General features: G+C 54.2%; 4 protein-coding genes and 1 non-coding gene across 9 annotated transcripts in view; 2 read left to right on the top strand and 3 right to left on the bottom strand.

Moving 5' to 3' along the window:
- Nucleotides 1-499: 499 nt before the first annotated feature.
- Nucleotides 500-2084, bottom strand: FOXS1 (forkhead box S1). The gene has a single exon (XM_055544716.1). The coding sequence runs from the start codon at nt 2068-2070 to the stop codon at nt 1078-1080; it is 993 nt and encodes a 330-aa protein (XP_055400691.1). The 5' UTR covers nt 2071-2084; the 3' UTR covers nt 500-1077.
- A 1609-nt stretch (nt 2085-3693) lies between these two features.
- On the bottom strand, nt 3694-14862 carry LOC129625827 (interferon regulatory factor 4-like). Of its 3 annotated transcripts, XM_055544713.1 has the most exons (9): nt 14398-14861; nt 8588-8777; nt 8192-8292; nt 7267-7363; nt 7082-7147; nt 5940-6311; nt 5358-5476; nt 4948-5124; nt 3694-3805 (listed from the first exon to the last, which is right to left on the bottom strand). In XM_055544713.1, exons 1-8 carry the CDS (start codon nt 14824-14826, stop codon nt 5014-5016), a joined length of 1485 nt encoding a protein of 494 aa, XP_055400688.1. In that variant the 5' UTR covers nt 14827-14861; the 3' UTR covers nt 3694-3805; nt 4948-5013. The 3 variants fall into 3 exon arrangements, with proteins under 3 accessions (XP_055400688.1, XP_055400689.1, XP_055400690.1); XM_055544714.1 differs by lacking the exon at nt 3694-3805 and having other exon boundaries at nt 4989-5124; nt 14425-14862; XM_055544715.1 differs by lacking the exons at nt 3694-3805; nt 7267-7363; nt 8192-8292 and having other exon boundaries at nt 4989-5124.
- On the top strand, nt 4474-4545 carry TRNAC-ACA (transfer RNA cysteine (anticodon ACA)). Its single transcript has one exon. It is a non-coding gene; the product is annotated as a tRNA-Cys (tRNA).
- Nucleotides 14863-16933: 2071 nt separating the features above from the next.
- Nucleotides 16934-26459, bottom strand: DUSP15 (dual specificity phosphatase 15). Of its 3 annotated transcripts, none has more exons than XM_055544718.1 (7): nt 26268-26459; nt 25510-25543; nt 23834-23916; nt 21664-21713; nt 20610-20684; nt 19323-19494; nt 16934-18306 (listed from the first exon to the last, which is right to left on the bottom strand). In XM_055544718.1, exons 1-7 carry the CDS (start codon nt 26268-26270, stop codon nt 18034-18036), a joined length of 690 nt encoding a protein of 229 aa, XP_055400693.1. In that variant the 5' UTR covers nt 26271-26459; the 3' UTR covers nt 16934-18033. The 3 variants fall into 3 exon arrangements, with proteins under 3 accessions (XP_055400693.1, XP_055400692.1, XP_055400694.1); XM_055544717.1 differs by having other exon boundaries at nt 26257-26459; XM_055544719.1 differs by lacking the exons at nt 21664-21713; nt 25510-25543; nt 26268-26459 and having other exon boundaries at nt 23834-23891.
- Nucleotides 26276-26582, top strand: part of TTLL9 (tubulin tyrosine ligase like 9) — a 59330-nt gene continuing 59023 nt past the window's right edge. Inside the window, exon 1 of the mRNA XM_055543330.1 lies at nt 26276-26527. Within this exon, the coding sequence (XP_055399305.1) occupies nt 26276-26527 (252 nt within the window). The remainder of the gene's footprint in view (nt 26528-26582) is intronic.

Below are 26582 nucleotides of genomic sequence, written 5' to 3' on the forward strand. Positions count from 1 at the left end.
CTCCCACCAAGAGGGAAATGTTTTCTTAAAGAGACACCAGGAGACTTCAGAGAGCTGTTGGCTCAGGGAGGTCTCCCAGTCACGTGGGAAATCCAGACAAGGGAAGTGTGCCTGCCTTTTGAGCCTTGGGCTCCCTGCCTGTGTTAGGGGTGAGGGGTGGCTTTTTAGACCTGGCACGCCAGGCTTCATAAAATGCCCCCCTCCCTCTGAGGGGGTCACTCTATGTGCCACCCTGCAGCCTCACTCAAACTGCAAGTTAGGATTGGTTGTGGGGTGGGGGGGGAGGGGCAGGTAGAACCACACAGACCTGGTTTGGATTTCTTCTCTGCCACTCATTTTCCATTTGGAGCCAGAGCTAGTGAGCCCCGAATTCTTTAGGCCTCAAGTTTCCACCACTGTAAAATGGGGATAACATTCTGTACCACACAGATAGATAGATATATATGAGAAGATATATATGAGCCCAGGACAGTATAAAGACCACAAATGGTCACAGGTATTGTGGCTGCTCATCATGAGGGAGCCAAGTTACAGACTTTGGGGCTGGAGGGTCAGCCACTCAGTGCCGCCCAGCCCCAACCCTGCTGGGCATCTCTCCTGATTACATCCCTCCTCTCTCTCTCTCCCACTCCCTGCTCCCCTTTCCTCTGCCTTCCTGGGAAACCCCCTGAGAAAGTCCCCAGCAGTAGAGAGCCTCATGTGGGACATTTCTATCCGGGGTCCCCTGCCCCTGCCATTCAACCCCACAACCACACCCACTCCACATGGAACCAGGCGTCCTGGTATTCAGCTGCCAACCATCCAGCAGACTGACCCTCATCATCACACTGGCTTTATTGGCCCTGAGAGCCACAGAGTAAATCCCCAGGGGGCCCTGCTTCCCCTCACCCCCAAGTCTGTCCAGAGGCCCTAGGGCTGGCTGAGTGTTCACCGCTGCAATCTTGGCTTCCTGTCCCAGCTGTCGTGGGCTTGCCAGGCCCGCATCCTTTGAGAGCTCCCCAGATCTCAGAGTCAGCCTCAACCTGGAGGGCGTAGTTGGCAGGGGCTATGCAGGGACGGCCTGAGGCTGGCTGGCCTTCACTCAAAGAAGAACATTCCTGGCGTCCGGTACAGGCAGGGGGTCAGCCCCAGTGGGTAGCTGGAGCTTCCCTGGACAGGGAAGCTGCCTGCAACCCAGGTTTCCTTGGGGTCAGCTGGCAGGGGCAGCGGGGCCCGGAGGGAGGCTGGAGGGGTGGATGGTGCAGGGGAGGGGGCTGCTGAGGCCAAGAGGTGCTCCAGTCCTGGGTCAGTCCCCATGCAGAAATTCAGCGCCTGCAGCCGGCACTGGTAGCTGCTCCCGATGGTGGCCTCGGGGGTCAAGATGGGTGCAGGAGCCTTGCTAAACCCCTCAGCCTCAGAGAAGCTGGTGGGAAAGCCAAAAGCAGGGCACGAGGAAGACGAGGTGGCCACAGGGAGCTCCCCTGGGCCTGCAGCCTTGGGCGTGGGCATCTCCTTGGCCTCTGAGGGTGTCTGAGGCCTGGCATCGGTGGTGGCCGGGCACATGCTGGCTGGCAAGGCCCCCACCAGACCCCCATAGCTTAGGCCCTTGGGTTCCAGTGGCTCCGGCGGGAACGGGCACTGTCTGCTAGCGGTGACGTTGGGGGCTCCTGGGTCCTGGCTGGTGGCTCGGAGGGGTCCACGGCGCGCTTTGGTGGGGCCCTTGGCGCCCTCAGCACCTGCCCGTCGGGTGAAGCGCCGCCGGCGGCGCAGAAAGCTGCCATGCTCAAACATGTCATGGCAGTCGGGGTCCAGCGTCCAGTAGCTGCCCTTGCCCGGCTTGCGGTCATCGCGGGGCACCTTGACAAAGCATTCGTTGAGTGACAGGTTGTGGCGGATACTGTTCTGCCATCCCGGCCGGTTGTGGCGGTAGAAGGCGAAGCGGCCCATGATGTAGCGGTAGATGCCGCTGAGTGTGGCCCGCTGCCCTGGAGAGTTCTGGATGGCCATGGCGATCAGGGCGATGTAGCTGTAAGGAGGCTTGGTTGGCTCGGCCGCAGGGGCCAGGGGCCCGGGCGGGGGCGGCTGTTGCATGCTGGCCGGGCTGGCCGGGCTGCCGGAACCGCAGAGGCCAGGCACGGTGTCCAGGGCTGGTGTCCGGCACAGCCTGCCCAGGCTGGTTAAAAGGCCCACTGGCCCAGCCTCCCAGCCTGGAAAGGCAAAAAGGGGTGGGCCCGCCAGGCTGCCCTCCCTTCCTCCCGCGCTCCCCTCCCCCCAGGCCCAAGAGGGGCGGGCAGGAGGGGCCAGGATTGGGAAGCTGTGAGCAGCTGCCCAGGGTGAGGAGACATGGGAGGGAAGGGACTGAGACCCTCAGCCCACATGTGCTGCCTGGTGGTGGTGGTTGAGGACGGACGGGATGTGCAACTGGGTGAGACAGAGACAGAAACAAAAAGAGATCAAGGCAGAGATAGAGAGAGAGAGAATGAAGAAAGGCAGGACAGAGACGAAGAGAGGTGGGGACATAATAGGGAGACAGGAACACACAGGAGACAGAGGCAGAGGCAAGAGACAGCAAATAGACAGCAAAAAGGGAGACACTGAGAGCCAGCCCCATACACGTGCGCACGTGCACAGAGCACAGAAAAAGAATCACTGAACAAGAGAAAGAAAGAAACCCACAAAGATAGGACGAGGGAGACACACACACACACACTCTCTCAGGAGAGAGGAGAGGTAGGATCTGTGAGCTCAAGCACAGGGAGCTTTGTGAGAAGAGCCTCAGGGCCTCTTGAATCCCCACCTCTGGTTTCCTCTTTCTCCTTTCCTCCTCCTCCCAGGCCCGTGATTCTCTTTCTCCTCCCCGCAGTGCAGAGCACTCGGGGTCACACTGTTCCCTGCCCTTCTAGCACTGGGGTCTGCAAGAGGTGGGCACCTGGGGTGGTCATGAGAGCCAGCCCAAACCCGGCCTGCTGGGCGCTGGCGCCCTCTAGTGACTAGCATGGGGAGGACAGACCTCAGGCCAGAGACATCCCCCTTCCAGGAGGCGCTCAACCAATTCTCTGGCAGAGCCTCAGTTTTCCATCTCTAAAATGGAGCTGATGACTCTGCAGTTGTCCAGGCAGTGGCAAAGCTTACACGGAATCCAGTGCCCTTTTAGAGCCTGGCACCGAGTAAGGGTTTGGGCATGACAAGGACTGTCACCTTGAGCTGAGTTTCTCCGATAGCTGCAGCCTTAGGCTGGGGGTACAGTGAAGCCCAGGACAGTCAAGGCTTGTGAAGGATGAAGCAACCTCCACTGTGCTCTCCCAGCCCCAAGCAACCAAGTCAGCCAGCACCTCCTGTGCGCCACTGACATGCCAGGCCAGCTCCCCTCCCCTCTCGACAGTTACTTCTCAGACCAACTCTGCTCCAGAGGCCCTCAGAGGTTCTTTTGAGTAGATGAGGAATCTGAGGCTCAGAGAAGTTAAGTCACTTGCCTGAGGTGGCACAGCTAGTGAGAGACCAAAGCTGTGATTTCAACTCAGAAGTCTGGAACTCCTTAATATACTACTCCTGTGAGGGGCAGGGGTAGAGGACAGTTACCAGGCCACCACTGGAAAACAGGTTTGTGACCCCCAAGGGAATAGGGACCATGGTTTGCTCTATCCCCAGTGTGCAGCATTTACCTGAAACAGAGTAGGTGCTCAATAAACATTTGTTGAATGAATTTTAAAAACAGTGATTTGACTGACTTCTGTCCTTTGCGGAGTCACACAGTTTCTCCTCTGTAAAAGTGGCTTATTTATATATCACTGAAAAATTTATTACATTGCCATCTGTAAGAGAACTCCTATAAATAAAGTCAGAAATCAGAAAAGGTAAAAGGTCTGATATCTGGGGTAGAAAACAGTGACTTTACTGACAAGGCAGGGTCACTGCCTTCATGGTGGAGGGGGTTCCCTCCCTCCACCATTCTCACAGACTCCCTACAACTCACATTTTGCAAAAATTGGTGGGGCTTGGGGATGGGATGGACTCCTGGCTCCCACTTAGGTTCCTATCCTAGGCCTGCCTCGGTTTCTCCAAAGTCAGTATCTACAGGTGGCGGTCTAGTGGTTAGCATTCAAAGCCCCAGGTTCAGGTCAAGTCCTCTGTTTTGGGAGCCCCGACCCCCACTACTTCTTACCCCCTCCAAAGAAAAGAGACTTGTGACAGGTGGAAGGAGGGTCTGGAAACTCAGAACCCCTCAGAAGTGGGACAGTTCTGTTACTGGTTGGGCTTCAGTCTAAACCATACCGAGGGTCTAATTATTAGTAAACTCAGCCCCTGCTCCTTTTTTTGGCCAGGCTGTGGGGCTTGCAAGATCTTCGTTCCCCGACAAGGGATCCCTCCAACCTGGGCCCCCAGCAGTGGAAGTGCAGAGTCCTAACCACTGGAGCACCAGGGAACTCCCAGTAAACTCAGCTTTAAGCAAACTTTATAATGGATCAAGTGCAGTTAGAGTCCACTTTAGGTACTTCCCTGGTGGCTCAGATGGTAAAGCGTCTGCCTACAATGCAGGAGACCCGGGTTCAATCCCTGGGTTGGGAAGATCTCCTGGAGAAGGAAATGGCAACCCACTCTAGTATTCTTGCCTGGAAAATCCCGTGGACAGAGGAGCCTGGTAGGCAACAGTCCATGGGGTCGCAAAGAGTCGGACACGACTGAGCGACTTCACTTTCACTTTTCACTTTTAGGTAAACCAGTGTAGGCATGTTTGACTCTTAACAAAAAGATCAAGCCTTGTTTCTGTCCTAATTGTTATTTCTGGAGCCTCAAGATTGAGTTTGATTTCCAAGCCTGATGCCTCAGGTCCAGCTGTCTATCTCTGCGCCTGGTTCCCAGGCTCCAGCTTGGTGGCTGAGTGGTTGAAGGCCATGACTGGCTTCCACTGTCCCAACCTATCTTAAATCCCCTGGCTCAGTTGGTGCAGGACTAGGGTGGGATCTATACCCTGTGGGGAGTTGCTTTAGTGGGTATGGTAGGAGGAAGAAGCCGCTTAGGGCTGACTCAGCTGTGTCAGCAGGTGATTGATGCTGTCGGGGATGCTAGGCTGGGAACCTGCCACCCTGGCACCTGGCCGTGGATCTTCGAGTGCAGGAGGAGCTCCCTGGCGAAGACTGGCTCCACCTGCGGGGTGGGAGTGAGGTGGAGGAATGAGCCAACCTTCTCCTTACCCACCCACTTTGTTGGGGGGCGGGGAGTGACAACCCATTTCCACATGCATTTTCACACAGGAGGTCTTCCAGATCAGAGGTCATATGGCAGGTCAGGGGCAGAGCTGGGACTGGAGGGAGCAGTGAGAGGCTATTTAGAGGGCCTGGGTGGGGGCTCGTTCTCCGCTGGAGTGGAAAGTGACTCACATGGGCCATAATGAGCCGCTCCTCGGGCTGGTCCGGGGGCCCCGGGTACTCCTCGCCAAAGCACAGCCGGATCTGGTATTCAGGCTCCGGGCGACCATCCTGTAGGTGTGCTCGCAGTTCTATGGGCACCAAGATGGTGGGGTCTGGGGTGGGGGGATCCCATCTGATGCCCACCTTGTGCTCATATCCCCTGACCATGTCCTGTAAATCCACATCCCCCACGTGCCCAGGCCCACTTCCACATCCCTATGCCTGTCTCATGTCTCACTTCTAATTCTCAGGCTCTGTGCCTTGTGCCCTAGGCTCACTATCATGCCCACTGCCACTCACCTATGCCTATCTTGTGCCCAGTGCCCCAATGCCCACCTTATGCTTAATGCCCTAAGACAACACGTGCCCAAGTCCTAGGCTTCTGTCCCACACCCAGCGTCCCAAGCCCGCCAGAAGCCTACACCTCCACCTCCTACAGGCTCATGTCCCTATTCGTTTCCACTCCCGGTGTTTCTGTGTCATGTCCTTTGTTTCCAGGCCCATCCCAGGCCCAGAATTCTCAAACCCGTGGCCCGGCTGTCGCGCTCTTACCCGCGAGGAAGCGGCGCGTGTCGAGCAGCTGGCAGGTGCGCTCGCGCTCCAGTTTGTTGGGCTGAGCGCGGTGCGGGGCAAGCGGGCCGCGCCAGTACACGCGGCCCTGGCAGAGGCGCTTGGCGAAGACGCCCTCGGGCGCCACCCACAGCAGCACGCCGCGCTCCAGGTGGGGCAGCAGGCGCCGCAGCACGTGGGCGCTGGCCGGCGGCTCCGGGAAGCGAACCTGCGCGACCCTCGGCGGCGGCCCCAGCAGTCGTTCGGCGGCCGCGGTGGCCGCGCGCGGGCTCAGGCTGCAGCCCTCGGCCGCCGGCGCTGTGGCTTCGCGCACCAGCTCCGCGCGGTAGAAAAGGCGCACATGCAGCCAGCAATCTGCGGGAAAGGGAGCGGGCGCGCCCGGCGTTGGCGGCGCTGGCTCCCCCTCCATCCACACAACCGGGCAGGGGACCCAGCGGTCCTCCCGGCCCCCACCTCAGGAATTTTTGACACTCTCTCCCGTTAAGTGATAATAATTCTAGCAGTAGTAGTGGTGGTAGTATATAACTGCAGCTTCCAGTATAACAACGGATACATACTTCGAACTACCAGGATGGAACTGGTAGCTGAGCTTCAAAATCCGAGTTTGGGGCCATCAGTACAATGGGGGCGTGATACTGCTGCCCTCCAAGCCCCAGTTTTTGGAATTCTAGGAGCTTTTTCCCAGCAAGGATTTTAGTGCTGGAAGACATAATAATAATAGCAACCACAACAAAACAGCAGCCTCCAGTTAGCAGTATGCTCAGTGGTTAGGGCTGTGGGCTCTGTAGCCAGGCCCTTGGATTCTAATCTCTCACTGCCACTTGGGAACTGTGGCCTCTTAGTAACTTTCCCAAGTTTACTGTGTGGCCTTGGGCAGGGTTCTTAATCTCTGTGTCTGGCTTCTGCATCTGTAAAATGCCAGGAATGGCAGTATCTATCTCACAGAGCTGTGGGGAGACTTAGAAGGATGCCTGGCATAAGCTAAGCCCTCAACAAATGTTCGCTCTTGTTATCTGGAGTCTGCATGGGTGCTTTGGGTGGGAGACAGAGGCTATTTGGCTTCAATCTTGGGCCCTCCTCAGTTCTGCACAGTGGTCAGAGGAGAGGGCCTTCCAGTTCCTTACCAGGGTTGCTGAAATCCTCAGAGGGCAAAGGGCTCCAGGGGTGGACGGGATTCTGTGCCTGGTAGCCTGGGGAAGGAGAGGAAGCAATAAGGCATTGTCTCACCCTGGGTGCCTTTACCCCTACATCAAGGTCACAGAAGAGGCCAGGGAGGGGGCAGGGTTGGGTGAGGAGACCCAGTCCTTACTGTGGTCAGCCAAAGGGCTTGGGAGCAGGAAGTCCTGCTGGGCTAGCCTGGAGGGCTGCTCCTTGTCTTTATCCTCTGTGACTAATCCGGATACATCCTGAGCATTGGGAGGAAGGGTGGTAAGGGTAGGAGATGAGACCTGTGGGCCACAGGAGTTCCCAGACAGTCTGCACTGGGGCAGATGGAGGTCTGGGCAGAATGGAGGGCAGCTGGGGTTAATAGGGACTTTGAGGTTTCAGAGCTGAAGACTCTTTCCCCACAGAGGTAAAGAGAGTTGATGGGGTTTTTAGAGATAATGGGGTCAGAGATGAAATTCATTGTGGTAGGGAGAGAAGTGCTAGGAGTGAATTAGGAGATGGATTGACAGAGATGGGGGGGACAGAGCGATGGATGGAATGGGGCACTGGGGACAGTGGAATGAACCAGGCTAATAGGGTGATGGGGATGGAGCAATGGACCATAGATGAAGGAGGAGATGTGTCGGGGTGGAGTAAGAGTGATGCAGACAATGATGGAGACAGAGATGATGGGAGATGATAGAGAGCTAGAAGTGATGAAGGTGAAGGGAATACAATGATGGAACTAGATTTGGTGGCATGAGTGGGGACATACTGATAGACCCAGTGATAACAGGGGAGAGGGGGTGAAATGGGAGAAAATAGGATTGATGCACATGAGGGATGGAGGTAAAGGTGATGGAGACAATGGGACAGAGACGGTGGAGTTAAGGAGAATAGAATGAAGGAACTGAAAGTGACAGCAGAGATGGAGTAGAGGCAGGAAGCAGAGCTGATCGAGGGATGGGGACAACGATGGCCAAGACCTGATGGAGAGGATGAGGTGATGCACTGGAGATTGTAGCAGGGGTGGCACGGGCACGAGGTGACTGTGTTGGCAAGGCTGCAGGGGCTACAAGGACATTGACCTGCTCTTCGTTCCTGCAGGCTGGCTCTGCCACTCCTCCAGGGGGCTTCTGCTGGCTCTGAAGAATGCCCTCCTCTTTACCGGGAGCACAAGCCCTGGTAACTGGATGGCACAAGAAATAGTCTGTGGTTTCCTGGGCCCCAAGGTGAATCCCTTCGACCTTGTCTGAGATGATCCCAGCTCACTGCATGATCTCAGGCAAGGCCCGCCTCTCTCTGGGCCTCAGTTTCCTCCTTTTGGAATGGGGAGGTAAACTGTAAGCATCCTTCTGTGTTTACCAGCCCATGATTTTAAGCTCAGTAAGTTCACTCTTTCCCATTTTCCAGATGGGCAAGGTGGAGTCCTTATTGCCTAGAGAGCCATTCTAAGCTTCTACCTCCAGGGGGCAGTATGGTACCTGGGTCGTGGGCACCATCAGACAGGAGCCGGTAGACCTTGTAGGGGTTGGAGATGTCCAGCTGGCTGCGTTCAGGTACTTCACAGAAGTCAGCACTCTTGTTGAGGGCACAGCGGAGCCGTGTCTTCCAGGTAGAGGGATCCTCCTTGTCAATGCCCTCTAGGTGCTTGCCCTTGTATATGGCCCAGGCCTGAGGATAAGCAGGGGAATAGGAGAGGAATGACCTGGGAGACAGGGCTGGTGCCATGCAAAGGGATGAGGACTGCCTTGGCTCCACCCTTCTCTCTCTTTCTCTGCCCCTAGGCTCCTCTGTTCCTCCCTCCCTCCATCCAACACTTATTTCTTGAGCTCCTGCTCCTTGAGCAAGCTCAAATTATAGACTGAAGGGGGAAGCAAGACAGACATCCCTGTTCTCAAGGAATGCAAGTCTAATGGGAGAAGGCAGCTGCAAACAGCTGAAAAGAAATAATTATATTCCAAATTATGGATTGTGAGAAATAAAAAATAAATAATACAACGGGACAAAAAATGATGGCAGTGATCTGCTAGCTGCTGCTGCTGCTGCTAAGTCACTTCAGTCGTGTCCGACTCTGTGCGACCCCATAGATGGCAGCCCACCAGGCTCCCCCGTCCCTGGGATTCTCCAGGCAAGAACACTGGAGTGGGTTGCCATTTCCTTTTCCAATGCATGAAAGTGAAAAGTGAAAGTGAAGTTGCTCAGTCGTGTCCGACTCTTAGCGACCCCATGGACTGCAGCCCACCAGGCTCCTCCATCCATGGGATTTTCCAGGCAAGAGTACTGGAGTGGGGTGCCATTGCCTTCTCTGGACCTGCTACCTGGAGAGCCATAAATAAAATCTGCACCTACTGTACCATACAAAGTGGACTCCAGATGACCAAAAAAACAAAAGTAAGGTGAAACCATAAACCTAATAGGAGATTATGTAGGAAGAAATCTTCTAGGGGGCAGATAATGTTTCATAAACAAAATTTTGAGGGCATGAACCATAAGGCAAAAAATTTGCAAAGTCTGAATCAGCAAGGGGATAAGATCTAGAACATATGGGAACTCCTGCAAATCAAGAAGAAACAGAGAACAACCCCGAAAGAAAAAAAAATCTTATCAAAGAACACCAATGGGTGGTTTACAGAAGAGGAAACCAGTAGCCCATGAGCATAGGAGATGTTGTGACTCATTAGTGCCACAGAAGTGCAGATAAAAGTATGAGATATCACCTCTAAGCTTACAAAATTTAGCCAGTTGGCTAAGCCAGGAGTTGGTTGGGATGTGGACACTGTTAGTGGAATGGGGGCAGAGTTTCTGGAGGGTACTCAGGCATGCCTAGTCCAGTTAAGTATAAGCATAGCCTGTGACCAGAAATTTCAGTTCCCAAGGAATTCTCACAGAAGCTCATGAGGGGACCAGATTCACTGCAGAGTTATTTGTGGTCCAGAAAGCAAATTTGTGTCCATCCCTGGGGAAGTAGATGGGTGTGTGTTTGTGTGTGTGTGTGTAATAGATACCCACTGTAGAGTCTGTACAGCATCTAGAAACAAATTAGATGGACAGAGAATAAGAATGGATCTTCAGAGCTGACCCTGAGTGAAATCAAAGTAAGATACAGAATGAGACCTACAACACAAGATGATGTACGTAAGGACACACACCAAACAGCAATGCCCACTTTGCAAGAACACATATAAACCAAAGATACTCATTAAACACATTAGAATGACTGTTATGGTTGTTGTTTGCTGTTCAGTGGCTCAGTCGTGTCTGACTCTTGCGACCCCATGCACTGTAGCCCACCAGGCTCCTCTGTCTATGAGACTCCCCAGGCAAGAATACTAGAGTGGGTTGCCATTTCCTTCTCCAGAGGATCTTCCTGACTCAGGGACTGAACCTGTCTCCTACTTGGCACTTGGGAGCCCGACTGTTATGGTAGAGGGACTAAATAAATAAAAAATAGGAGGGACTGCTTTAGAGAGGGTTATCAGAAAAGGCCTCTTGGAGGAAGCAGCATTTGGGCTGAAGCCTGATTGAAAAGAAGGAAGGAGTCTGACAAAGAACTAGGGGAAGGCTGATCTAGGTAGAAAGAACAGCGAGGGTAAAGGTCATGGGGGTGAGCTAGATTTCAAGGAAGGCCAGTGTGGAGCAGAGAAGTCAAAGGGGAAGACAAGAGATGTCTTGCTCGAATTGATCACATTCAGCAATCAGTGGTGGACGGGGGTGGGGGGTTATTTAACTGATAAATCACACTCAGTCATTGCTCTTGGAGATCCCAGGCTTAGTGGGACACCAGACAAAAGCCGCACTTCCCATGTTGGTGTCTCTTGCCAGTGGTGAGACCTTTAAGGCTTGATTTTGCGGTCTGTAAACTGTGCTAATAATACCTAACGTCACGTGGTTGTGGCAGGTGTAAGCTGAGTGGTCTGGGTACGACGCTTAGCACAGCAGCGGGCACACAGTCCGTGCTTGTTTACTGCAGAACGTGTTCATTATATTCATGATGCTCTAACTCAAAGGTAACCTGGGCTGGAGGCTCGGGGAGCTATCACCAAGCTGAGAGAGGGATCTTTGGGAACATTGCTGTGCCCCCCCCCCCAAGCACACAGAGTGGCGCTTGGCACACAAGAGATGCTCAGTAAATATTTGTGGGATGGACTGAATTTGGCCTTAAAGGATGAGTAGGAAATTGCCAGGTGAAGTGATATTCCTGGCAGGGTAACAGCTTGAGCAAAAGCGTGGCATGAAGCACGCAGAGGACAGTGAGCAGCCTGGTATGACGAGCTGATGTGTGTATGTGAGGGTGTGTATACAGTTGATTCTCATTACTCATGGTAGTTGTGTTTCCTAAAATTTACAGAAACACTGAGTAAGGGAACACTGAACTATCGCTCCTAAAGGAAATACAAGGCTAAGTCCTTGTCAGCCTCTGGTACATCAACTGGTCAATACATCCTGTTTATCAACTAGTCAATACATAACCTTGCTTTATGTGTATTTCTGTTGAAGGACACCTTATTGAATATAAACTGTTGATTCATTAACAGTGAACTTATGGCCAACACCACTATAACTCACATCTGAAAGGAACTTACCTTATACAGGTATTTTCTCCGAAAGTCATATCACAGCCTTCCTGTGCTCAGGAGTCCTACCAAAGCTTCAGCACTGTGTGGGCTTGGGGGTCATTTTAGACAGTGAAATCACCAACAGAAAGCACAAAAAGTATCAAAAATGTGGCACTAAGATTGTCTGGGAAAGGATACCTGTGAAAGGACAGTAGAAGACCTGAAACTACGGCTGTCACCTTGTTAAGCTTCCGCTGGAAATGTGCATACTGGTGACCCAGTTTTTTGTTTTTTGTTTTTTCATTCTGTGAATGACTGCAAAAGTGCCTTGAATATCAATCAGGGGATTATACATAATTTCAGCAAGTAAGAGAATTTGTCAATATGCTATCTGTGAAGAATGAGGATCTACTGCATGTGTTGGGGGAAAGGGAAAGAGGAATTAAGGAAGAAGACAGACTGAAGCTGGATTTTGAAGGCCAAGCATTATCCTGTGGGCTTTGAGGTACCGGGAGGGCGTGAAGCCAGGGGGTCACATGTGTGTGTCACTAGTGGGTTGAAGGATAGATCAAAGCACCCCCAAAGAGGGACAGGAAGGGCTAGTCCACAGAATCTCTCACTTCTGAACAGCACACAGCCTTAAGGTACAGGCCAGGTAACCACCTGTTCGACACTTAATGAGTTCCTTCCGTGAGCCGGGCACTGCGCTCGGGGTCACAACCCATGGGCAGCTGGAGGAGGCAGAATCATACAAGGCACTTGTAATTCATAGGGAAAGTTGTTCAATGGAGGAAGCAGAAGGGATCAGGACTGACTTGGACAAGCACTGAGAGCTTCCTCAATGCTTTAAACAAGTGAATACATCAGGGGAGGCTTGTCTTCAGTAGGGGATGTTTATGCTGAGCATGATGGGAGTTGGCCGGTAAAGGTGGAGAGGGTGTTCCAGGCAGGGGGAACGGAATGTACAAAGGTCTCCCAGTGAGAGACACAGGAACCATTTGGAAAGTGAAAGAACTATCTGGCTGGGTCTGAAGTTGGGGAGGGAGTGGGGAGAGATGGACAGAGGCCAGAAAGGAGCAGTTCGTGCAGGGCTTTGAGGTCCTGGGAAGGAGTTGGGACTTAATTACAGGAGCAACAGGGAGCCATGGAAGGAATCTGAGGAGGGGAGTGCAGAGGCAAGATTTACATTTAGAGTGATCCCTCTGGAGGACAGAGGGGAGAGCCAAGGGACGGGAAAGCAGGGCACTCAGTTGTCCTGGTGAGAGATGGTGGGAATGGATCCAAGTAGATGGCTGAAAGAGCGGTTCTGGAGGAAGAGCCAAACACCTTGGTAATGGGTTAGAATGAGATTGGAAGAGAGGGGAGCAGCCAGGGTTCAGGTGCCTGGCTCTGCCGTCTGGGTGGCGGGTGATGCTATCTCCCATTTTGAAAAGCAATTTTGCAGCGGGGAGCTGACAAGTGTGGTACCGAGGAGGTGCTGAGTTTGAGAGATCTGGGAGTGCTAGACTAGCAGGCTTGGGGCTTGGAGGGGAGGCTGGGAAACACTGGGCTCCATGCTGAGGCTGTGTAAGGAGAGTGGGACACCAGGAGGGAGGCCCAGGAGGGAGTGCTGCGAACACCGAAAAAGGAGGCGAGGGGATGGAGGCTGAGAAGCAGGGGCCCGGAAGGCAGGAGAACAGGTCAGGGTTGGAGTGGAGTGGGCACACAGAGATTCTGGGAACCAAGTGAGACTGTTTCAGGGAGGAGAAGGGGACCACTAGATGTAGACCAACTGAGGCGGCAGAGGGGGTGTCTAAGAAGATGATAGCAATGGCATTCTTAGAGACAATCAGAGACATCAGCAGGAGAAAGAGAAGCCAGACTGTGGGGAGAAGAGGAGCTGAGGGGTTATGAGTGAGGGCGTTGATGGTCAGAAGCCCCTTTCTAGATGCTTTATACCCTGTGAAAGTAGAGGGGAGACCAGAGAAGCAGGAGCTGGAGGTAGCTGTGGTGTTTGGGATGGTGGCAGTGGTCTGGGATGTGGCTGTTTGCTTATTGCTCATGTAAGAGATTTGAGTTAAAACTTTGATGGGAAAGAGACAGTTTGGAGGAAGTTAATGGTGACTGAACAAAGATAAGGCATTCCTGGAGGAGGTCCCTGAGAAGGGCTGGGGTTGGGAAGCACAGAAAATGTCCCGAAGTTGCTGGGGTTAACAGTTTAGGGGTGGGAAGTGGAGGGAATTTCCACCCATGGCAGTGGTATCTAATTTCCCCAGGAAGAGGGTGAAGTACCCTAGCGGGTGAGGACGGTGCAAGTCATGCAGCGCTTGGCTAATGCTCTTTTAAGAGGGTGGGCTTCCCAGGTGGTGCTAGTGGTAAAGAGCCCTCCTGTCAATGCAGGAGACATAAGAGACTCCTGCATTGATCCCTGGGTCTGGGAAGATCCCCTGGAGGAGGGCATGACAACCCACTCCAGTATTCTTGCCTGGAGAATCCCATGGACAGAGGGGCCTGGTGGGCTACAGTCCATGGGGTGACACACTGAAGAGCTGGACACACTGAAGCGACATAGCAGGCACCCAGGGGAGGGTCTCCCTTATGTAGAAAACATTATCATCAACCTAGAGACAGCCGAGGTTAAGGACTGAACGAGTGGCCGGAGGTGGCAGCGCATCAGGTCGCTCCAGGCGCTGGGACCGTGTGCATACAGAGCCCTCCGGGAACCAAACCTGGGACCCCCGCCCCGACTCCCTTACCCTGAAGAGCGCAGCGTCCTGCCGCACCTGGTAACCCTGCTTGGCTGCGTGCTTCCAGGGGATGCGGAAGAGGGTCTTGCCTGCGTCCTCCCAGCGCAGCCCCGCATAGCGCCCGCTCTCGATCTGCGCCACCAGCCATTCTCGGAGGCGCAGGGGACCCCCGGCCCCCGCCATGGGTCGCCTGCTGTCGGAGACCTTCCCTTCGTCCCTCCGCCAGGGGTCGCCGGCCATAGGGGAACGCAGTGCTCCGGGGACTAGGTCTGGGGCACGCGGGTGACCGAACCCCAGGGCGACAGAGGATCGCGCTCCGGGGCCACCTGGACAGCGCGGAGGCGGCGAAAGCGAAAGTCTGGGTAGGAAGTTTCGCTTTCCTTTCTGCTCCCTGGAGGCCCTTTCGCCCCACCCTGTGTCGCCTGGCCTGGAGGGCATCAGTCCTCACACAGCGGGCAGCCTGAAGTACCGTGGGAAGCCAAGACCCACTGGAGGGTAGAGGGTGGAGTAGCCCCGGGTTCTACCCGTCCCTGGAGCCTGACGCAGTGGAGGGGGGAGGGCCGCGGGCACCTAGGGTGTCCCTTGCTCCATCCCTGCATCTGTTTTCCTTTCTTCACAGCCTCCGGGAAACTTAGTCTCTTTCCAGGACCAGGACAGAAGAGGTGGGAAAAGCATAGTGCCTACCAAACTAACTCCTGGCAAAACTGGGAGGCAGAGACTGGTTTAAATGCACACTTCCAGCCTCCAACCTAGACCTGCAGAATTAGATTTCCTGGGCAAGAAGTCAGGGAATGTGAATTTTAAACAAGTCCCCCATGGGATTCTGATCCAGGTGATCCATGAACCACCCTTGGAGAAATATTTCCTTCAATACTGGGAGTCCCCTTCTTCTGACCACTCCCCAATATGCTTGCTTGGTCTGGCTTTCCTGCAGTGTCTCAATTGCTCACATGTCTCAACAGCATGTGAGATGTGTAAAATTACTGATTTTGTCATTAGAAGACTGAGGTCACCCAGTTAGTGCCTGGGGGAGCCAGTATCTGAATCCGGGACTCTCTGCCCCCAGAGTCCAGGAGCCTAAACAGTGTCCCACACGGCCTCCCAACAGCTGTACCTGGAGTTTATATAGATTCCTGGTGGGGTCTGTGATACCAACCCCCCACCCCACCCCACCCCCACCAGAAGTATATGCAATTTTTTCATCTCTATATTTTTTCTGGGTGGCGCTAGTGGTAAAGAATTCACCTGCCAATGCAGGAGATGTAAGAGACAAGGGTTCAATCCCTGGGTCAGGAAGATCCCCTGGAGGAGGGCACAGCAACCCACTCCAGTATTCTTGCTTGTAGAATCCCATGGGCAGAGCAGCTTGGCAGGCTACAGCCCACAGGGTCGCAGAGTCAGACATGACCGAAGTGACTTAGCACACACGTATCTTTCATTAAACTGTCAAAGGGGGATTGTGATATGAAAAAGGTCAAGGAGCTCAGACTGCTCCACGCTGGCTGTGTACCTGGGTAAACTGAGGCTCTGAGAGGGAGAAACCAGCCCTCCCTGCAGCCAGCACTGAGCGAGATGGGGGCCAGCATTGACCAGAGGCTGGCACTGTCCCTCGTGTGTACCTGCCAGGGAGCTTTCCTCATGCTCCCCACTCTCTGTCCTCATAGGGCCACTTGCAGATTCCATGAGATGCAGGTCCAGTGTCCAGCACATTGCCTGACCCACAGAGAGTGCTCAATAAATGAGTGATATTATTATTGCGGTTGTTGAGCCAGAGTGTGGTGAAGGTAATGATGAGGGGGGCGGGGAGCATCATGAAGGACCTGGAATATCCTATCAAGGGGTTTTGTTTTCTCCTAGAGATGACAGAGATAATTGTGTGTGCTCAGTTGTTTCAGTGTGTCTGACTCTTTGTGACCCCAAGGACTGCAGCCCACCAGGTTCTTCCTAGCAAGAATTTCCTAGCAAGAATATTGGAGTGGGTTGCCATGCCGTCCTCCAGGGGATGTTCCCAACCCAGAGGTCCAACCTGCATCACCACCCCTGAGCCACCAGGGAACTCCAGAGGGCAGTGGAGGCTTTTAAATAGGGCACGACACCAATTGAATCACGAAGATGTTTTGAACCCTGCGGGTGGTGGCACCACTAACCAGCCAGGAGGACCACAGGCTCCCTGCACTCTGGTGAGTCCTACCACACCGCTCTCCATACACCCTCCCACCTCAGGCCTCTTTAGGTACTGTACCCTCTGCCTGAAATGCTTCCACCCACACAGCAAAGCAGCTGTTTATTTGTTTATCCAGGGTCTTTCCCATCAGAATGTCAGCAACATGAGTGCAGAGGCTTGCTCGCTGCTGTGTCTTCAGTGCCCAGCTCATGGCCTGGCACACAGTAGGTACTCAATGAACTGTTGTTGTGTGAATGCCGAGGAGGAGGTGGAGCAGCAAGTGAAGGTTATTTCATCCATCTCCCACCCCCAATCCTGGAATCTGGGCCTCCCCCATCACCCCCAGGTCTCGGTGCATCCTAAGAACCCCTGTACAGGTGATTATTAGATTACAGAAATTTCAGATGCCTCTTAACTCTAAGTTAATTTTAGTTTAGGAAAAATAAGCTCAGGTGACCATTGTTCATCCTCAGCCAGTCTGCCGCTATCTTGGGCTGCCCTGAGGCCCTCCCCTCTCAGTGCTCCCCTGGCCTTTAAACTCTAAGTGGGAAGGGTCATTCCCAGTAGGCGGGGGCGGGTCCTCCTGGCCAGTAACCTTCAAGACCAGAAGGAGTTGCTTTTTAACAACCGTCATGGGACACAGACTGTCCAGGGTCACATCCAGCTTCCCCTACTCTGGTTGTGTGTCCTCGGACAAGCTGCCCGACTTCTCTGAACTTGTTTCCTCCCTGAGGATTAAGTGAGCTCATTCCAGTAAAAAATCAGGCATGAGGGAGGTACTACTTCTATACCTTTACTAGCTAGGATTTGTGGATAGGGAAAGGAAGGGAGCTGGGGAGGAAGGGATGGGGTTCAGGGAGGACAGGGGCTCAGCCAGGGGGCAGGGGGTTCAAAGACAAAGAGGAATTGGGGGCCTTTTCAGGAGACCAGGGCTCCAGGGAGAGAGAGCTGTGAGGATAAAGGAAGCGGAATTCAGCCCAGCACACTGCAGTGCTGGGAAGATGGCAGGCTTCTAAGGCCGTAGGGGATGCAAACTTCCTCCCATTCTTGTTTCCTGCAGGCGTCAGGAACAGCGCCCCCTCACCTTAGCTCAATGACTGAATGACTGGGAGACGAGATCAGACCGGCAGCTTCTGCGTCTCTTTAATATCCTCCAGGCCCATCCAACCCTCCCCCTCACCCACTCCCACTCCCGCCGCCTTCAATGGGGCGGGGCAGGGGGAGGCGCCCTCCCCCAGCCCAAGGACTAAGGCACCAGGTGGCTGCAGCAGGCCGGCCCAGACACAGAGCCACACACACAGATGGACACACGGACTGCGGACGCAGACAAGCCAGGCGGGCAGAGGGGCAGGGGCAGGGATCAGGCCGCCGCGCGGCTCCCACGGGCGCTGGGCCCCTCCTGAAGGCCGTGAGAAGCCCGGACGATCCCAGAAGGGGGACCAGTCGGGAGGACGAGGGGCGCCGCGGCGGGGGCGGGATCCTCACTTGCTGCCTTTGCGGGACAGACACCGCGGGAGGCAGGAGAAAGTCTGCTTGACGCGCGCCAACAGCGGCAGCGGCCGGTGGGCCTCCCGGGGCGAGCGCGGCACCAGGCGCTGCAAGGTCCCCTCCGAGGCCGTGGAGTTGGGCGCCGGGGAAGCGGCCGCGGTCGCCGAGCCCTGCCGGCAGCGCTTGCACAGCGGCAGCAGCGCGCGCACCTCCTCCTCGTCGCGGAAAGGGCTCTCGCCGAAGCGCTCCTCCAGCTGCCGGCGAAGCTGGGGCAGGAAGAGAGGCGGGGTCGGTGCCCGGCCCCGGGTCCCCTCTCCATCCTTAGACCTTCCGCTCTTTTACTAGCTCCCCACACCTTGCTAAGCCCCTCCCCTTCCTGAGCGTCCTCTTAGCTGCCCTTGGGGTCTCCATCCCCCTCAGTGAGCCCCCTCTCCCTCCGAGTCCCTTCTCTCTCCCTGAATCCCCTTCTTCCCCTTTGACACTCCAACTTCCAGACCTACTGAAGTGACCCCTCCCCCTGCACAGTGGGGACCACACTAAGCCCTCCCCAGCCTGCACAACTCGCCTCTTTCCTAATACAGCCTTGCAGACAAGTCTGGGAACCAGCTTGGCTTCCTACACTGGCTGCTTCTCTCTCTCCCTTTCTCATCTCTTGTTCCGGGGAGAGGGGAGGGTTGGCTCAGTCCCTGACATCTCCACGTGTCTGCCCAGTGGGCACAGGAGAAGGAATTGCTTTGGCCTCCTCAAGGACCCAGGGGTGGAGTAGGGACTGGACAGGTCTCTCTAAGGGAGCCAGAGGCTCAAATGCCTTCAGGTTCCAGGCAGGCAGAGTGGGCATTGCTGGCACCTGGCCAAATTGAAGGGTCCATAATCTGGCCTGCGGGTATACACATCCTAAGTTAAAAAGGAGAAGAAAACCTCTGGCTGTCCAAACAAAATACACCTAGGGGCTAAGTTAGCTCAAGAGCCACAAGTTCAAGACCTCAGAAAAATCTGCCAGGTCTGAAGCACAGGCAAAATTCTTTCCAGTCAGTGCTCAGCTCAAGTAAGAAGTCTCGCACCCCTGCCCCAGCCCCTGCCCCTGTTGTTGTTCAGTTGCTCAGTTGTGTCAACTCTTTGGAACCCCATGTGTAGCTGCCAGGCTCCTCTGTCCATGGGGTTTCCCAGGCAAGAATACTGGAGTGGGTTGCCATATCCTCCTTCAGGGTATATTCCCAGCCCAGGGATTGAACCTGCGTCCCCTGCATTGGCAGATTCTTTACCACTGAGCCGCAGCCCCTACCTTCCGGGAACTGCCCCAGCCAAACTCCTCAAGCTGCTGCCTAAAGCCTGGGTTGGGGTTGGCAATGGGCCGGGTGGCCTTGATGGCTTCAAGCACGTCCCTCCAGCTTAGCCCCGTCACAGTCATCACATACGCCGTCACGATGGTGGTGCTTCGGGAGATGCCTGCAAAGCTGGGACACCATACCCCCAAGACTTCAGGTTAGGCCCAGTCTCCTCTGTGTCCCCCAGGGACCGAATCCACACTCAGCTCTCCTACCTTTGCCTCCTGAGCTCCAACTACAAGGAACCTGCCAAAACCTGTCTTCTCACATCCAAGCCTTTGCCTTTGCTGTACCCTCTGCCTGGCATTCACCCACAACAAAGACCTGAGTGAAACATCACTTCACTCAATCATTCAACACATGTTTCCTGATCATCTGTGATTTTTCAGGTACTGGGGATATAGTTGGGAATAAAACAGACATAGTCTCTGCCAGCCTGGGGCTTATAAGATGGTTGGGAGAGACAGACACTAACCAGGGAGACAATTTCAGGTGGTGATAATTGCTTTGAAGATGAGTCCAGGGGCTAGGAAATGGTATAGGAAGAGGGATTCATCTAGTGGAAGGGATGTGGAGGATTAGGGAAGGGGTTCCCAAAGAAGTGACAACAAGCTGAATTCTGAAAGATGGGTAAGGATTGTTAAGAATATTCCGGCAGTGTACAAAGACCATGTGAGTGGGATCCAGATGGACTTGAAGAATGGAGAGATGACCAGTGAAGCTGAAGCAAAGAAAGGAGAGAGGGGGAGAGACAGGCTAGAGGAGGTGTCCCTATGGCTCAGGCAGACCTTCCCTGAAGCAAGTGTGGTGAGAAGTCATGGGATGAATGACATCTACAGGGCCAGGGGGTCCTGGGAAAACTCAAAGGTCCCATCTCCCAGCCTGGGGCTCCTCACTGCCCTATACTATAGCCTCCAAGGCTGGAGGGGAGGAGAAGGAGCTGGAACTACTGGAGGATGCTGAACTACATGCATGACTTCACCTATTCCTCCCAATAGCCCATCAGGTCAACAGTCTGTCCCCCATTTTACAGATGAGAAAATTGAGTCTCAGGGAGAAACAGCTATCTGGCCACAGCTGGGGAGAGCATCATCCATCAGGCTGTCAGATGAATGGTGGACTGTCAGGCATGGTGACAGGCTGCAGAAGCCCCATCACAGGCTGCACTCCCCTCAGGATGAAGGTGTGTTCAGGACGGAGGACACTCACTCACTTCCCCTCCCCCCACGCTCCTCCTAACTCACCAGTGTACAAGGCAGTTTCCCCCATTGAGGCGGCAACAGTGGATGAAGTTGATACATTCCTTGAAGTGCTTTTTGCTAGAGAAGAAAGCAAGAAGGTACTGAGTGCTGGGGTGGGGGGCACAGGTCTCCAAGAAGCTGTCCCCCCCCTCCATTTCTGGGATGGCGAGAGACAGACAAAGAGCCTTGGGTCCTCAGGTCAGCTGACACGTGAGGTGACTAGGGGCCGATGCTGCGGCACAGGTGGAGAAGTGTGTGTGCAATAATGGTGGCATTTCAGGCGGTGAGAGAAGCCTTAGATGAAATCCCACCACAGAGGCAGGAGCACCTCCTCAACGGGTCCTGTGGATCCTGTTTTCATGGAGGATTCATCTTGATCTTTCAAGGAAATGGGCGGGAGGAGTCCCACCCCTCTGGGGTCTACAATCAGAGCACCTGGGGACAACAGTCAGCAGTGGGGTTAGGAGCAAGATTCCCAAGGGGCAGGAGTGTCTGTCTGGGTCCCCTGCAGGCTGGGGGCCCCTACTACTAATAACACAAACAATCTTTGCTTTTTGAGCCCCCATTACACACCAGGCCCTGTCCTAGAGCCTCAACCTGTACCATCTGATCCTTGAAAGTCTCCTTGATGATGATAGACCCCCACACCCCACACATCCATTTTTCTCTCTCAGAGAGGGGAAGTGATTTGTCCAAGGTCACACAGCAAGTAAACGGCAAAGCCTGGCCTGAACCCAGATTCCTAACTCCAAGTCCAGGAACAAGCTGAGCCTGACCCTTTCCAACCCACGAGGGCATCTGAGCCTGAGGGACAGGGTGCTTTCTCCAGTCATAGGTGAGGATACTGAGCTCTTCTGGGAGGTTAAGGCTTGGCCAGCGGCATAGGCAAGGACGTGGCTGAGAATCAAAGCAGTCTGGGAGACCACCTGTGCTGGGGTCCCCAGGACAGGTCTGGGGCCTGAGTCTTCTCTGTCTTCTCTCAGGCCACCTCCCACCTCCCCTCCTCCCACCACAGGAGGCAGCTGTCCTGTTTGTCAGCCCGTCCAGAGGAACTTACATGGGTACCTCAGGGGCGTCGGCCACTGAGATGCGAAGGTAGGTTATGTCCTGCAAGCACAAAACACACATGGGCAGTGGGCAGCCCTTGCCTGCACCCCCTGACCCCAGCCTGGGCCTCCCAAGCACCTCGCGACCCTAGGCCAGTTCCTGCCCCTCTCTGGGCCACTGTTGTTGTCTCTGCCCAGAGGATAGACACCTTCTCTGAGAGCCTCTCAGGTCTGACCACCTATGGTTCCAGAACCTTCTGAGGAGATAGTATCCTAACCCCATGGGTGGCTTGGGCATCTGCCAAAAATGGGCGCAGGGACCTTTTATTTAACAGCTGGGAAAGAGTCACTTAAAGTGACTCCCCTCCATGTGAGGATTACAAAATTACACAGTAAGAAGGGCAAAGTAGATTTTATTATCTTGAAAAGAAACAAAAACTATGAAGATAAGCTTTTAGTTCATGAACTGTGGTTATAAACTCTGTGCATGCTAAGTCACTTTAGTCATGTCTGACTCTTTGTGACCCCATAGACTGTAGCCCACCAGGCTCCTCTGTCTATGGGATTCTCCAGGCAAGAATCCTGGAGTAGTTTGCCATGCCCTTCTCCAGGGCATCTTCCCAATTCTGTACTAATTATTAAAATAATCAAGTATGAATTGTCAGTAATTTCTCCAACAAACAGGCTCTGGTATCATACCCAACCTTCACACAAGATCTTAAAGATGAGTTCTGCCCACATTCCAAGAGGCACTTTTCTCAAGGACCTCTCTTCGTCCTTTGATATTCAAATGGCTCTTTTCAAGGGCCTGGCCCACCTCCAGCCAGTGACTAAGGGACCCCCTGGCCAGGTCCTCATCTGTTAGTGGCTTGTGTGAAATTCCAGCCCTTCTTCCCCAAGGTCACTAGAGCCTGCATCTTTTGCAAGGTTTGCAATTTCAGTTTGCAACACAATCGGCCTTGAACTTCCTGGGCATTATCAAACCCTGACTGGTAAATTCTGTGATGGATGGAGAGGGAGATGCTGGTGAGGAGAGGGGAGGGCTGTGGGAGCAAGGACTCATTTTGCCAGCTATCATTTCATTAGTAAATATAGTCATGCCTAGACAGCTTCCCCAGGCACTGTAGTGACTGCGTTCTCCAAATACTCCAAAACAAGCCTCTCCTATAAAGCAAAAGCCGACTCCACTGACCTGGAAATTTCTTCTTCAAATAACACTGAGAACCAAAGATTATCAGAGGTTGCTCTTAGAGACCATCAAATCTGACACAAGGGGAAACTAAGGCCCAGAGAGGGGAAGGACCCAGCCCAAGGTCACAGAGCAAATCAGTGACAGAAGCTGGTCTGGATCTCAGATCTCCAGGGCCTCTTTCCACCCAGTGTTCCTTCCCTTCAGTGGGTGACCCAGACCCTAACAGATAAGAAGGAAGGGGCTCTGTTTATAGGTTGAGAATATGATTAACTTTGTTATTGTATCAGCTAAAATTTATTGAGTACTTATTATGTGGCTCTCAACAACCCAGTGGGGTAGGAACTGTTATAAAATCCCCCTTTTTCAGACAACTGAGGTCTGGAGAGGTGAAGTCCTGGGCCCAAGGTTCCAGAGAGAATGTGGTAAAGATATGAATTCAGACCGCTGGACTCCAGCACATGTGGCCTGGATTTCTGTCTTTCCTACTCTAGGTCATAACCCTTACCCTGTTTTTTCCAGGACTTGATAATACCAGCACCAACCCTCCCAGTGGAGGCCAGTGTGCAAAACATCTTCACCATCTCGCAGCTCCCTGAGGACAGACAGGGCTGAGGGATCAGAGGCCCAGATGGGTAAAACCATAGCCCCAGGTCACAAGTGAGACACAGAGCCCAGAATCATCTATTCAGTTGGACAATGGGAAGCCCCTATGAGGACTTAGTTCCTTAGCCAAGGAGCTAAGCTTCCTGGATGTGTGGCCTTTGGCAGGTTACTTTACCACTCTGGTTCTCAGTTGCCAAAGAGGGAGCAAGTAGGGATGCTAATGGAAAACAAATCAGTTTTTAACCAAATGAGTTAGCATGGCTCAGGAAGGCCCATGTGCCAGAATAGGACCTGGCACGTAGTTGGTACTTGATAAATGAGTGCTGTGGGGGTGTAAAGCACCCCTCCCCCGCTATGCACAGCCCTGGGGTGGGGGTAAGGCATACCTGCAACAGAGGCTGGGGTGACTCGTGAATGGAGATGATGTGTGTGATCTTATTCCGGCCTAGCTGATCTGTGTCTTTGGCATCTGAAAGAAACAGGATGTCTGAGCCAGTCTGGCAGGTGTGATTTATATGTTCCCGATGGTCAAGTGAGGCAGGAGCTCACTGCCCTGCTCTCCTCCTGGTCCCTCCCTCTCCACCTCTGCCCACCCTCCGCCAGCGCCCTGCTCCTTTGCCACCTCTTGCCCCCAGCATGACAGGGGCATACCCCTATCATACCCCTAGGCTTCAGTCTTACCACTGGGGTACCCACAGGTAACAGCCCAGCACCTCCTCAGCCTTGCCCCCGCCATTCTTCCCATCGCAAACACCCTTTCCTGGCATATTCTTGACCAGGCAATTCTACTTTTAGGAATCTTGACTACAGAAGAATGAACTCACATGGAAAACTGTGTGGGAGAAGACCATGTTCTCTCCTTATGACCGTGAACACATCAGAAATAGTTAAAAATGGAAACAACCCAAAAGGGACTGGATAAATAATGGTATATTCATACTTGAATACTCTGCAGCCACTAAACGGATCTCTACGTGCTGATGTGCAAGGAAGTCCACAATATATTATTAAATGCAAAACACAGGCTTCAGAATAGCATGCAGAATAGACTTCCATTTTTTGTTTTAAAAGTGTATCTGTATCTATAAAGTTAAATGAAACATGACCCAGGGAGATGCCCCTCACAGCTCTCAGTGACCATCACTAGGGGCTGGATTCCCAGCGTATGAAGATCTTTTATCATCAAAGTAAATAAGACTCTATCTCCGCTCCATGCCCACTTCATCATCCACCACATTGACTGTTTACTATGTGCACCTTTGGCTGAGCATGGCACGGTGGTTCAAGTTCATGACCCCTGCCCTCATGGGCCTACATACTTAAAGAGGATTCAGACCTTACTTACCAAATATTCAGAAGTCGATGTGGTGTGAACTGCTGAGGAAGCTCCCAGGGAGGAAGGGACTAGGGTTTAGGAGAGGGGGAGCCCCTAAGCCCAGGGGAGACAGGAGTAGGTGGAGAAAGCTCTGCCCCAGGCAGATGTCCCTCCCTCCCCGAAGCTTTCTCTGACTCCACCGATGGAAGTGACTTCTCCTGCCACGGGTCTCACGAGCTCCAGACCAGCCTGTGTCTTAGCACAGGTCTGGGACAGGCAGAGTGCCGTGGCCTTGGGACAGAGCGGGCAGTGCTCACCAGTGAAGTTTCTGAGGTAGAGTCCAGTCTCTAGAGACCTCTCCTCTGAGGAGAAGGTTGTGCAGGGAAGTGTTCCCAGCTTCCCAGCTAGAAGCAACACCTCCAAACAGACCTCAGCCCAGAACCTCAAGACCGAAAAAACCCTTAGAGGTGGGGGTAGGCCTTGTGCTGAGGCAGACACTGAGGCTCCCAGCAGGTGTAGGCTTGCCCAGCGTCCAGTGTTCTGAGCCCTTTGCACTGGAGCCGCTCCTCCATCCTGGTCCCCCTTAGACCTCATGAGTTCTTCCCTGCTCCCAGCCTGGCATCACTTCCCTGCCCCCAGCCCCATTCCTGAGCATGTCCAGGGTGCGTGGGCCAGAGCATGAATGGTGGACACAGGCCTGGGACAGGGAGCATGCCAGGGCCTTGGGACAGAGTGGGCAGTGCTCACCAATGAAGTTTCCGAGGTAGAGTCCAGGAAGTACCTACAGGAGAGACAGGCAGGGGGTCAAACGGGTAGGGGTGCATGACAGCTCCCCTTAGACTCGTGAAGTGTCTGACTCTCAGGACTCAAGGAGCAGAGTCCTCTCTCTTGTGGGCCTAGACTCTCTGTGAGAGGGGTCTAGGGAGGGCGGCAGAAGTAGGCTACCAAGGGAGGCCAGCTTGGGTAGGGGGAGAGGAAGAAGGAGCAGGGCACAAAGACCTGGGGAAAGAGAGTGGGAGGAGCACAGGGGAGGGGCGAATGGAGAGGTGGACTTGGCGGGTAGCAGGTAGGTGGTGGAGAATTCTGACAGGGAGGTGGTGGGAAGTAGGGACAGGTGCGGGGTCAGGTAGAGGCATGGGGGTGTGGGAGTCGGGGTGGGGAAGGATGGAGAAACAGCACTAGAGAGTCCAGGGGGACAGAGACAAGGCAGACAGAGACACATGGAGACAGAGAAAGGGACTCAGGGAGAGATAGAGCCTAGGGTTGACAGAGAGCCACAGAAAGACACAAGAAATACAGAGTCACAGAGACACGGAGAGACAGAGAGAGAGAGAGATACAGCCCCAGAGAGACAGACATTGAAGTCTGCTCTTAGAGTCCCGGGGAGACGGAGAAACACACACACACAGCCAGCCAGAGCCAGAAGGTCAGAGGCCGGCGCCCGGCCGGGACTGGGGGCGGCCAGGGGCGGGCTGCGCCATCTCGGCCCCCTACCTTGGTCATACCATTCCCCATGATCCCAGGCACGGGGTTCCGGGAGCACCCCAGCTCGCCACCCGCTGAACGCAAGGGTAACAGCTGCCCTGACGGCCCGGGCCCGGCGCCTGCAGCCTGGCGGGGATCGGGGGGCCCGGCGTCCGCAGCTCGGCCCAGCTCTGCCCAGCCGCCTCCACCGCCGCCGCCGCCGCCCGCCGCCCCCCCGGCCAGGGAGGGAAATGCTGGAGCCGCCGCCGCCGCCACAGGCTCCTCCTACCTCCTCGGTCACGTGGGCCGCCCCCCACCAACCCGCGGGTCGCGGTGGGGGGCTGGACAAAGCCCCA

Source organism: Bubalus kerabau, chromosome 13 (genome assembly GCF_029407905.1).
Source record: "Bubalus kerabau isolate K-KA32 ecotype Philippines breed swamp buffalo chromosome 13, PCC_UOA_SB_1v2, whole genome shotgun sequence".
Classification (NCBI taxonomy): domain Eukaryota; kingdom Metazoa; phylum Chordata; class Mammalia; order Artiodactyla; family Bovidae; genus Bubalus; species Bubalus kerabau.